This window comes from Psammomys obesus, unplaced genomic scaffold (genome assembly GCF_907164565.1).
Source record: "Psammomys obesus unplaced genomic scaffold, mPsaObe1.curated_primary_1811, whole genome shotgun sequence".
In the NCBI taxonomy this organism is placed as follows: Eukaryota; Metazoa; Chordata; class Mammalia; order Rodentia; family Muridae; genus Psammomys; species Psammomys obesus.
The window spans coordinates 24788983-24801240 of record NW_026596039.1 but is presented as its reverse complement, the minus strand read 5'-3'; the positions used below and the strand labels follow the sequence as shown (position 1 = coordinate 24801240).

The 12258-nt window shown below is 42.0% G+C and overlaps 1 protein-coding gene across 1 annotated transcript in view; it reads left to right on the top strand.

The window, feature by feature from the left end:
- The first annotated feature begins 803 nt into the window (after positions 1-803).
- Positions 804-12258, top strand: part of LOC129687377 (zinc finger protein 471-like) — a 40956-nt gene continuing 29501 nt past the window's right edge. Inside the window, 5 exon segments of the mRNA XM_055621713.1 lie at positions 804-1037; positions 3898-3986; positions 6101-6227; positions 6511-6606; positions 10059-11287. Coding sequence (XP_055477688.1) covers positions 983-1037; positions 3898-3986; positions 6101-6227; positions 6511-6606; positions 10059-11287 — 1596 coding nt within the window. The 5' untranslated portion in view covers positions 804-982.

Sequence of the window (12258 nt, the reverse complement as noted above, 5' to 3'; positions counted from 1 at the left end):
CCTATGACCTTGCTCTCAGGACACTAGTCACATTGTCCTGGGAATTTAAGACTTTAGACTTTCAGGGCCTCACAGTACATGGGTGTTCCAGAAGACCATGAGGGGACATCGGGTTTTCTGTAGCTGGAGTTACAGGCTGTTGTAAGTCTCCCACTGTGGTGGTGTTAGTCAAACTGGAGTCCTCTGCAAGAGCAGCAGCAAGTGTTCTTAAACACTAAGCCATTTCTTCAGTCCAGGTATCTTGAGATTTTTCCATTTGGCTACTTATATCGTCTGCAAAAAGAAATTTTTTATTTCTTAGCTTCTGATCTGTAAATTACCTTGCTTCAATCTTAGGTGTAAAACAATCACGGTTTTGTTCAGTTGTTTGTTGTGTGTGTGTTTCTAATTAAGTAAAATGTTAGCTGCCGGTCTTCTATAAATGGGAAACTTTTCAGTTACCTTTCCACAAGTGTGCATCCACGATTAACCGATCCCAGTCCCATACTCAACTAGCCATACAGGATTAAAATCAAACACTACTCATGGTCTCAAAAATTATTGCATACACAGCCATGGCCACGCACTCATAGCTAGAAGGGAATCACGCGTGAATTAAAAAAAAAATCTACAGGATTCGAACACCGTTCCACCTCTCAAGAGCCCCTCAAGGCTCACAAAAGATGAGGACACCTGCTCCTCCCGCTTGGCTGCTGTCGGCTTGCCTTGAGACTACATTTCCCAGAAAGGACTGCGACGTTAGCACGCTCATGCAGCAGCACCAGCAACACCTCTGCGCTTGCGTCATCTTCTGGCAGTGGGCAGCGTGTCCGCTGGTATTGAGGTGGTACTCTGGCTGTGGGCAGTAGGCAGCTGGACCAAGGAGGAAACGTGAAGAATCTGAAGCTATCCGGAAGCTCTGCGGAGAGTATGGGAATAGGCACCACGGACCAAGAGTTTCAGCCTTCAGAATAATTGCGATGCCTGCCCCCAACGTTTTTTCATGGGCGTCCCGGTCTTGGACTACATTTCCCATTATCCTCCGCGGCTTGAGCGCTGTAGGTACTTCTTCCCGTGCCCAATTTCTCAGCTAACCTTGTAGAACTCGGAGGGGTGTTTTGCGTTCAGCACTATGTTTGTGTTTCTTTATTCTGAGACGAAGTCCTATTATATAACATATTAAACAGAGCTGGAGTTAAGATACATTTAAAACAGTAAAGTAATTTCTAAAAAGGATTTATTTGTATGACTGTGTGGGGTTTGTATGCATGCATTGTGCATAGAGGCCAGAAGAGGGTATTGGATCTTCGTCGTCGCCATGTGTGTTCTGAGACTCCAACCTGGGTCTCCGAAAGGGCAGCAAGCTCTCTTAACTGCTGAGTCATCTATTCAGCTTCTCCATTTTTTAAAATATATTAATTACAGTTTTGTTTTTTTTTTTTTACTTTGTATCCCAGCTGTAGCCCCCTCCCTCATTCCTTCCCTCCCTCCCTCCCTCGCAACCTCCCTCCCTCGCAACCTCCCTCCCTCATCTCCTCCCTGCCCCTCTTTAAGTCCTCTGGTAGGGGAGGACCTCCTCCCCTTCCATCTGACCCTTGCTTATCAGGTCTCACCAAGACAGGCTGCAATGTCTTACTCTGTAGCCTAGCTAGGCTGCTCCTCCCACAGAGGGTGCGGAGGTCCAAGAGATAGCCACAGAATTCAGGCCAGAGACAGTCCCTGTTCCCCTTACTAGGACACCCACTTAGCTACTGAGCTGCCATGGGCTACGTCTGAGCAGGGGTTCTAGGTTATATCCATGCATGGTCCCTGGTTGGAGAATCAGACTCAAACAAGCCCTTGTGCCCAGATATATTTGGTCCTTGTGGAGCTCCAGTTCTCTCTAGGTCTTACTAACTCTCTCTTATTCATATGATTGATTCCCTGCACTCTGCCCAAAGATTGGCCGTGCAGCTCCTCCATTTTTAAAAGGTTTAGAGTACAGGGCTTAATAGGAGCTTAGAAAAGCGTGACATACCCAAGTACTGAGTATAGCCTTTTAAAAGGAGCGCTTGTTTTATATTACATATATTGCAAGACCCCAAAACATTTAAAACTATATCACTACTAGTTTAGGAACATCTAAGTGATCTTGTTTTTGATTCACTGTCCAACAGTGAGAAAACTGTTGAGTGGGTCTCAGGCTATACGTGATGTGATGATGCTTCTAATAAGGGAACACTGCCAATTACATCACTCTACGTAACTTTCCTAAGTATTTCACTTACAAATTAGAAATATTTTTAATGTGACTTTTTTTTTTCTTTTTCAAGATTTTTTATTTATTTCTGTCTGCCTGTGTGCCTTCAGGCCAAAAGAGGACACCAGAGCTCACTATATGGTAATTAGCCACCATGTGGTTGCTGGGAATTGAAGTCAGGACCTTTGGAAGAGCAGCCAGAGCTCTTCAGCCATCTCTCCAGCCCCACCCCCACCCCACCCCCATGACTGGTGTTCTTTTATGACTCTTTACAAGGAAGCATTTGTTTAATGATCTCAAGAAGTGGTTAAATGACAACAGTACAAAACCTTGGATTTTTTGTTGTTTTGTTTTGGGGGGGAGACATTCTGTGCCATGAACACCCAAGTGGAGGTCAGAGGACAACTTGTAGGAGTGTGTTCTATCCTTCCACCCTGTGGGTTATGGGGAATTATAGTCAGGTTGTTACACTTCACAGCAAGCACCTTTACCCACTAAAAAACTTCATTGGCCACCTAGGATTTTTTTTTTGTTGTTGTTGTTTTTTTTGTTTTTTTTTGTTTTTTTATCCCACTGCTTTGTTTTGTTATGTTTTGAACCCATTCATCAATAGCATGGTTCTTTGATTTCTTTTTGCTGAATGTTCTTATAATTGTGCGAAGGATCTAGTTGTGCTAATTGTGAATAACTTTCCTTGATAACTGATGTTTATTTATCTATCATTTATTTGATGTGGTTTATTTTTAAGACAGGGTCTCTCTGTGTAAGCCCTGGCAGTTCTGGAACCATTCTAGAACCATCTGACCTTGAACTGGTAGAGATATTAGTACAGTTGCTTGAAATCTTTAGAAGACGGTGTGGGATCTTCTGGAGTTATAGGCAGTTGTGAACTGCCTGATGTGGGTAGTGGGAACTGAACCCAAGTCCTTTGTCGGAGTAGCAAGTATTCTTAACTACTGAGCCATCTCTTGTCCTTCAAAATCAAGTTTGATCTTTGGGTGTCGTATTCTATTATGGCTATGCCAAAAATGATTCCACACTTACCTACTTGTGGACTTACCTATATATGTACTAATTTTGTGGGATTCTTTTTTCTTCAACAGATATGATTATATGTATAGCTTTGTACACTGCTCTGTGTCTGAAAGGGCACATTTATGTACTGATTATGAAATACTGGTCCTGTTCCATGTAATTGTCTGAATGCCTCTGCAGCTTTACGCTGTTTCTTGACTCAGGGTAGGCCCAGTTTGCACTACAGAGTGCTTTTTGAATTTGGAAGTTGGAGACACAGCCAGGTTGAGTCCAGAGTGGTTCCATTTGATGTATGGGAGAATTAAATGGCTGAGTCCTGTGAATGCTTCATTTTGGGTTCAGGGTTATACACTTTGTGCAAATTTTCCTTCCTCGCTGGCTGAGGAGAACTTTCCTTGTCCTTTGAGTACCGTATGGGTCTCCAGCACTAGAACAGGTCTGAGGACTCCTTGCAGTATTTAATGGAAGAAGGAGAGAAAGGGCCATGTATTCTCTACCTGTTTAGCAGCAGCTAAGGTAGGCTTCCTGGTGGTGGATGACAGCTCATCCTAACAGTTAAAGAAAAACAGGTGGAGAAACAACTCTGGCATTCAGGGAGCTTCGAGGCAAACTTAGACTTTCATGTTTGCTCTTTCCTCCCTCAGCTCTGACATCTAAGGACTCTGTCATTTCCCAAGAGAGAAACCTGGAGAAAGACCCATCAGCCCTTGAACTCCTGAAAGGCATGCCCCCTGTAAGTTTTAAAATCATGTAAATATTTGTTATCCTGAAACTTCCCGGCCAGATTCCACATGTTAATCTGGTCCCCTGAGATCTGTTCTACGGTGCAAAAGAGATGGTCAGCTAGGCCCTTTCTTGTTGCTTCATCTTCTTTGACAAATGTGATTCATTAATTCTGTAGTGGGATTTTGTGAGCAGACCTCCATTTTCCCACATAAAATGGGAGCATCCTTATAAGAACTAAGATTTGAAAGGAGAGAGTGATCACAAAGTAAAATGGGGAGCCGTGGGTTATTGCCCTGCCTTGGAAGAGATTGATGTTTGGGTATAATAGAGGCCCAACTGGGGTACCAAAGATTAGATGGCAGAGTAAGATCTGATTTGAGGTTATACCAAGTATCTTAGGGTTTTATTGCTATGAAGGGACACCATGACCTCAGCAACTCTTATAAAGGAAGACATTTAATTGGGGCTGGTTTACAGTTCTGGAGGTTACATTATCTTCATAGCAGGAAGCATGATGAGTGATGTTCAGGCAGACGTGGTGCTGGAGAGGGAGTCCTTCTCTTGATCCTTAGGCAACAGGAAGTGAATTGGCTTAAGCTTCTGAGACCTGGAAGCCCACCATCTCCAACAAAGCCACACCTACTCCTATGGGCCTATAGGGACCATTTTCTTTCAACTCACCACACCAAAAATTTGTATCTTTTTCCATTAGCTCTTTCAGCTTTAGCACAAGAGAGATACAGAGCTGAGAATCATGGGAATAGCAAGTGAGATTCTCAGTCTGATGAGTTGATAGGTGCATTCTCAGAGGTTGGAAGAGTTTTAGAGATTGGATCCATGCTCTGGTTTCAAAATATGATCATGTTTTAGTTATTCTCTTCAGTTAGGAAATTGTACAGTCAGTAAAAATATTCTTCATTCATGGTTTGTCTCATGAAGAAAATGTTTGTGCTGCGTTCTGACATAATGGTTAACTGAACTTGGCAACAAACTCTTGACTTAGATGAAGTTCCTCCCCCTAAGATACACACTATTTCTTCGAGACAAGGCCTTCCTCTGTGGCATTAGCTGTCCTGGAACTCAGTGTGTAGCTCAGGCTGGCCTCAAACTCACAGGGATACACTTGCTCTGGCTTCTGCAGTGAGCCATTGTAGGCATGTGGTACCTTGGTGGGTATAAATTTTTTTGAATTTATTTTTAATTTACTTGCATTGGTGTTTTGCCTTCATGTGTGTCTTTATAGGGGTATTGAATCCTCTAGAATTGGAGTTACAGTTTTGAGCTGCCATGTAGGTGCTGGGAATTGAATCTGGGTTTTCTGGAAGAGCAGTCAGTGTTTTCAACTAAGCCGTCTCTCCAGTACTACACAATGTTTTTTGTAAACATTTTTTCTTTAAAAATATTTTTAGTAATTTATTTATTTTATGTATATTGGTATTTTGTCTGCATGTATGTCTGTTTGCAGGTGACAGATCCTGAGTTATAGTCAGTTGTGCTGCCATGTGGGTGCTGGAAATTGAACCTGGGTCCTTGGAAGAACAGCCAGTGCCATTAACTGCTGAGCTATCTCCCCAGCCTTATACAATTGTTTTTTAATTTTTTTCTTAAAATATTTAGGGAAGCTGAGTGCAGTGTCACAAGCCTGTAATCCCAGCACTCAGGGAGGCAGAGGCAAGAGGATCTCTGAGTTCGAGGCCAGTCTAGTTTACAAAGCGAGTCCAGGACAGCCAAGGCTACACAGAGAAACCCTGTCTCAAAAAACAAAACAAAATTAGGGAAAAGTTCATCAAATATCTTTGTTATTCTAAAAAAATAAAATGACACTTCCTACCTGAATTGAGAATTTATGCCTTCTGCTGTTAGTGAGGAAAACTTTCCTGAGATTTTAATTTTCATCCCAGACATATACACAGATGTGTTGGTCTGCAGCAAGGTGGAGTGTATGAAAATATATTAACACTGTTTCCCTTGTGCTCATGTCTTGTTGACAACCAGCCCCAGCTTTTGTATGCCCACTAGAACCAGCCCTCTCTACAGATATCTCCTTCAGTTCCTTTCCTCCCACTGTGAAACATTCCCTTAAGTGAAATATTCACATACCGTTCATACTTCTTGTTTTAGGGTTCAGACCTGTTCAGGGATGTGGCCATAATTTTCTCCCAAGAAGAATGGGAGTACCTCGGGCCTGGTCAAAGGGTCTTGTACAGAGATGTGATGCTGGAGAACTACAGCCACCTAATCTCACTGGGTAAAGTGGTCTGCTCTGTTAGTCTGGATCTTACTCTGGGCATGCCCCTTTCTGGTCAGTGATGAGTACTTTTCCGTCCCATTAACTGTCACTTTTACATGTACAAAACACCGCCAATTGCTTGAAGTCATGTCTTCCACTACTCTTGGGCTACCATTACATTTTCTTTTGGCCCTTTCTATAGTTGTCACCTTGCTCAGTGACAGAGCCCTGGATCAGAATTCCAAGGACTCTCAATATGACCATGAGGTTTTTTTTTTTTTTTTTTTCTTCTCTTCTCCAGGTCTTGCCATATCCAAACCTGATGTGATATCCATCCTAGAGCAAGGAAAAGAGCCGCGGATAGAGGAAAGGGCTACAGCAGGAGGGCTGTGTTCAGGTGAGGAGTACCAAACCTTGTCAGGAACTAGAAACTTAGAACACTTCAGTATTGGTTGCCATTTTGTAGCTTTATAAGTTAAGCAGAATTAGAGATTCCTAGTATGGCGCTCTTTGGATAGTTTTATATGGTATAGAATTAGGGATGTCCTTACTTAGAATTGTGGAAAAGTGCCCCTGGAATAAACCCACAAAACTCAGTCATGTGAGGTAGATACAATAGAGGAAATGGCAAATTGGAGAAAGGAGCACTTTTAAAGGCTTTTTAAGACAAGATTTCTCTGTATAGTCCTGGCTGTCCTGGAACTTGCTCTGTAGACCAGGCTGGCCTTGAACTCAGAGATCCATCTGCCTCTGCCTCCCAAGTGCTAGGATTAAAGGCGTGAGCTTTAGAAGTAGCCGAAGTATTTTTTCCACATGGCCAGAAGAGAACAAGCACTATGTGGTCACTGTAGTTCCTGCAGCTGTGTCCATGTAGGCATAGATAGCTGTTCTCAAAGTCTCCTTCCATTAGGCAAGTAGTTTAAGATCTTTGGCCAGCTGTACTTTTAGCCCCTTTCCTTTGTAAGGTGATAGCCAGCTGCCCAAGCTTTGAGTGGGTCAGTGTGTAAGCGGGCATCCTAATATTTGGAGCCTGTCTCACCAGGTGGTTATGCCACAGTGGACACCTATCACATTGCTCTCAATCAAGTGGCACTTGAAAAGTACATATCTTTACTTTGTGACCTTTTCACATTGCTTAGTGTGGAACTGATTATGTTTGTGGTATACATGTGGCAGTCATGTATGACAGTCTTCTCACAGAATCTGATGCCTCCTTGACAGCATTTCTTATGGTCTACTCTAGAAGCATCTTATACTCCTATAGTTACGCCCAGTACATCCACAAAGAGAGTGACTGAAACTGCGGGGCTGCTGTGTCTATGCAGTCCTCTGGGGTCATCTGCTTCATGAACTTCATGAGCATATTCAGAAGCTGTTGTCACTTTCACCCATGGTTCCTTGCATCAAACTATAAATGAGTCTTATTCAGTGAGGTCAGTTGCTATGATCACAGTTTAGCTTGTCACTGTGACTGATGTCGTGTGCCAGGTAGAATTGGATGAAATATACTGGGAGCCTTTAAAAGTCATTTTCATTTAGTGTGTGTGTATATGCTAGTACATGCATGCTGAGGCAGTTGTGTGGAGGTCAAAGGATAACTTTTGGGAGTAGATCTCTCACCTTACTGAGGCAGAGTTTTGTAACCTTTGTAACCACAGGTTTTCCTCCTATGTCCCAATTCCTGAAATAACAACTCTGAGAATAAATAACAACTTTATTATTTATGAAAAAAGCCTAGGCTATAAGTTTTGGCTCATTTCCGGACTAGCTCATAAGTTATTTTGTCCATTTATTCTATTTTGTGTATACCACATGTCTTATTACCTCACCTCAGTTTCATGCCTCCATCTTCTTCAGAGTCCCTGGTCAATCTTCTGCCTCTGTTTTTATCCCAGAGTTCATCTGTTTCTCCTGGAACTCCCACCCCCTATTTCTTGCCTCAGCTAATAGACTGTCAGATTTTTATTGACAGGTGATGCTTCCATACAATCCACACAAGTCTCTTGTTTGAGCCACAGTGCATGATCTAGTATAGTCCCAGGAGTTTCCAAGTGATTCCATTATCTTTGCCTCAATTAACTGTAGGAATGCTGGGGTTACCCCAGTGCATCTGACCTTTTGTGGGTCCTGGAATTGAACTCAGATCATCAGGCTTTTGTGGCAAGTGCATTTACCCACTGAGCTACCTTGGCTGCGCCCCAGGAAGCTTTTTTCTTATAATCCGAATAAGATCAAAACATGTTTCTGTAGAAGGAGTCTCACTCCCAGCACTCTAAACAAGTCACAGGTCATTCTTTTTCCCACCATTCCTTGTAAGCAATGGGAAGCTACTCCAGAGTTGACAGTAGCCACGGTGATTAGTTAAATTTCAGATAGAGGAAACCACAGGAGAAGGTGGTAACCCCATGTGCCTAAGGATAGCTGCTGTGGTGTTGCCATGTCCTGGAAGACAGATATGTCAATGTGCCCTTTGGTTTATTTTTTTTTTCTCCCACACATGGTCTTAAGTGTTGAGGCAGGATTAAGATCCAGCCACACACCTTTTCTGTCACTTCATTTTGAAGTTATGGTAAAAACTTTAAGATGGTAACAAAAGTTACCATCTTAATGGTTATTTTAAGCATACAGTTCAGCAATATTAAGAACAATCACATTGTCTTGACAGCCATCACCTGATACAACTTCAGAGCATCCAGCAGAATCCTTATGATTTTTGTAGATGTGTTCTACAAGAGTATAATTTACATATTATAAAATGTACACCTTTTAAGTGCAGTATTGATAGATGTTGGTATGTTTGTACACCTGTGTTACCATCTCCAACTCAAGATAGAACATATCCTTGTACCACTTCTTGCAGAACCCCTGAAGTCTCAGTTAGCCATTTACATTAGTCATTCTTGATTATATTTCTGTTTCCAACAGAACTTCAGTGGTTCTTAACCTTCCTAATGCTGTGACCCTTTAACACAGTTCCTCATGTTGTAGTGACCCCCAACCATAAAATCATTTTCATTGCTACTTCATAACTGTGACTTTGCTACTATCATGAATCCTAATGTAAATATCTGTTTTCCGATGGTCTTCGGTGACCCCTGTCAAAGGGCCATTTGACCCCAAGGGGTTGCAACCCACAGGTTGAGAATGGCTGTTATATAATCTACTGGTATATTTCTAAGCATGGTTCAGAGTTGACTTAGAGTTACACTGATATTTTAGAACTAGTATAACACTCTGTTTTCTCCTTTTTATTTCTAATATTGCCTCCTCCATTCTACTTGCCTAATTTAGAATTGCTTAGCCATATTCAGGAGTGTATAGGTGCTGAACATTCTAGTATATAAATATAAATACATATATACTAAACTCTGGCAAGGATTTATTAGAAAGCTCATTAGTCACAGTGAATAAAAGCCATGAACAGAACAACCAAGAGATCATGGTAATTGTAGGTACTGGGCCTTCCACACAAATTAGAATCTAATAAATATCAAGGAGTTTCCAAGGCTAATCTTAGCTATACTTGGTCAGGCAGGTTGCACACAAACACAGAAATGATTCTCCATGCTCCCCTTCAGATTGGCTAGACAGTAGGAAAGAAGATCTTCCCCCAAGCAGTCATATGTCATATAGTTCCTGCCTTTCCAGCTGTCATCATGGGACACTTGTATGTGACCCACACCACCAAGCTGGGAACCTGACAAGGATGCTGAGCAGTGACAGGGAGGAGGAGCAAGCAGAGGCCTTTGTTTCTCACTGGTGACCCTCCCGAGAACCTTTCAGCTTTCACTGCAGTTTCTCTTTCTGGAAAAAGAAAAAGAACCAATTTCTCCTTCTCTTCCTTTTCAGCACTGGAATCTGGATATGGTACCAAAATAATGTCCTCAAGTCAACAAATTCATGAAGTGGAATTGCCACACTGGGAGAAAACAGAAAGCCTTACAAGCTTCAGCCTTGAGAGCTCAAGTCTCCCAGATGACTGGGAAGGCAACAGCCTGTTTAACAGACAACCAGGAAGTCCAGACAGAAATGCCAGTCCACTGTTAATCAGTCATGAAGAAATACCTGGATTAAACCAGCAAGCATCTCTTACTTTTTACCAGACAAAGTCCTGTAGATATAAAAAATGCAAAAAAGACTTTTGGGAAGAGCAGTTCTTTATTAACCAAGGAATTCATACTAATGAGAAACCCTACAAATGTAGGGAATGTGGGAAGACCTTTAAATATGGTTCACGACTAATCCAGCATGAGAATATTCATTCTGGCAAAAAGCCTTATGAATGTAAAGAATGTGGGAAGGCCTTCAATTCTGGTTCAAATTTCATACAACACCAGAGAGTTCATACAGGGGAGAAACCTTATGAATGTAAAGATTGTGCTAAAGCCTTCAGTCGAAGCTCACGGTTGATTGAGCATCAGTGAATCCATACTGGGGAGAAACCCTATCAATGTAAGGAATGTGGCAAAGCCTTCAATCGGATCTCACATCTTAGGGTACATCACAGACTTCATACTGGTGAGAAGCCCTATGCATGTAAGGAGTGTGGGAAAACCTTTAGCCATAGGTCTCAGTTGATTCAGCATCAGACTGTTCATACTGGCAAGAAACTCTTTGAGTGTAAAGACTGTGGGAAGGCTTTTAACCAAGGATCCAGTCTTATCCGACATCAGAGAATTCATACTAGGGAGAAACCCTATGGATGTAAGGCATGTAGCAAGACCTTTAGAGTGAACACACAGCTTAAGCAACATCAGAGAATTCACACTGGAGAGAAAACCTACCAGTGTAAGGTTTGCAGTAGGGCCTTCAAGTGGGTCTCACACCTCACAGTACATTGCAGAATTCATACAAGTGAGAAGCCATACGAATGTAAGAAGGACCACAAGGTGGTCCATTCCAAGGAAAAGCCCTACAAGTATAAGGGATATGGAAGGAGCATAAATCATGATTCAACTACTGTTCAGCATCCGAGACTGCATAATAGAGAAACGTGTGAACATAACAAATGTAGAAAAGCCATCCCTTGGCACTTACCCACTATTAATCATCAGGGAATTTGTGCTGGCAAGCAACCACATGAATAGAAGTAATGAAAAGAGTCCATTAGTTTAGGGAGATCACAGCTTGTACATCTTGGAGAAAGGGTTGATAATGTACTGCAAATGAGATGCCTCTATTCAGCTTATTCTAAATCAAAATATTTGTATGAAATTGTACAATTGTTTAGACCACAGCTGTCAAAGAAATAGGGAAAAGTTGGAATTAATTTTGTCTCCTAACATTCCAGAATCTAGTTATGGGATTTTTGGTTTGGTTTGGGCTTTTTGGTTGTTTGTTTTTTGAGACACAGTCTTTCTTTGTAGCCTAGACTGGCCTAGAGTTTGCTATATAAACCAGACTGGCCTTAGATTCAGAGAGATTTGCCCCCTTTGCCTTGTGAATGCTCCAATATTAAAAGTATGTGCCACCACACCCAGCTTTAGTCACAGGGAAGAGGAGGCCAAATTACTCTTGGTAACAATGAAATAAATCATGCAGACACCATGAATGGCAATAAAAAGAATGAATTGATACTTTTACATACTAAGAAAGGTTAAGACATAAAGCTATATCAAGGGTATGGTGACACATGCCTTGAATCTTAGCATTTGGAAGGCATAGGTAGGTGGATCTCTGTGAGTTCCAGGTGAGCTGGCTATACAGTGAGACCGTGTCTCAAAACAATAACAACCCCACCCCCAAAAGCTATACCCAGGGGAATTAATAATTCCCTGCTCCTCCCCCCCCATGTGTGTACATGCAAATAAAACAGTGCATGTGTAGAGATCAGTGGGCAGCTTTCTGGAGTCACTCTTCCTCCTCTCTTTTTATGTGGGTTCCCGAGGTTGAACTTAGATCACCAGGCTTACCCACTGAGCTATCTCACTGGCCTTTTTAATAGTTAAAAACACCATATTGTTTTGTTAATCCCAGAGGAATGGCTTACAGATTTTGAACACATGCTTGTTTATGAAGACCAGAATGAATACTCAAACACTAAATGAAG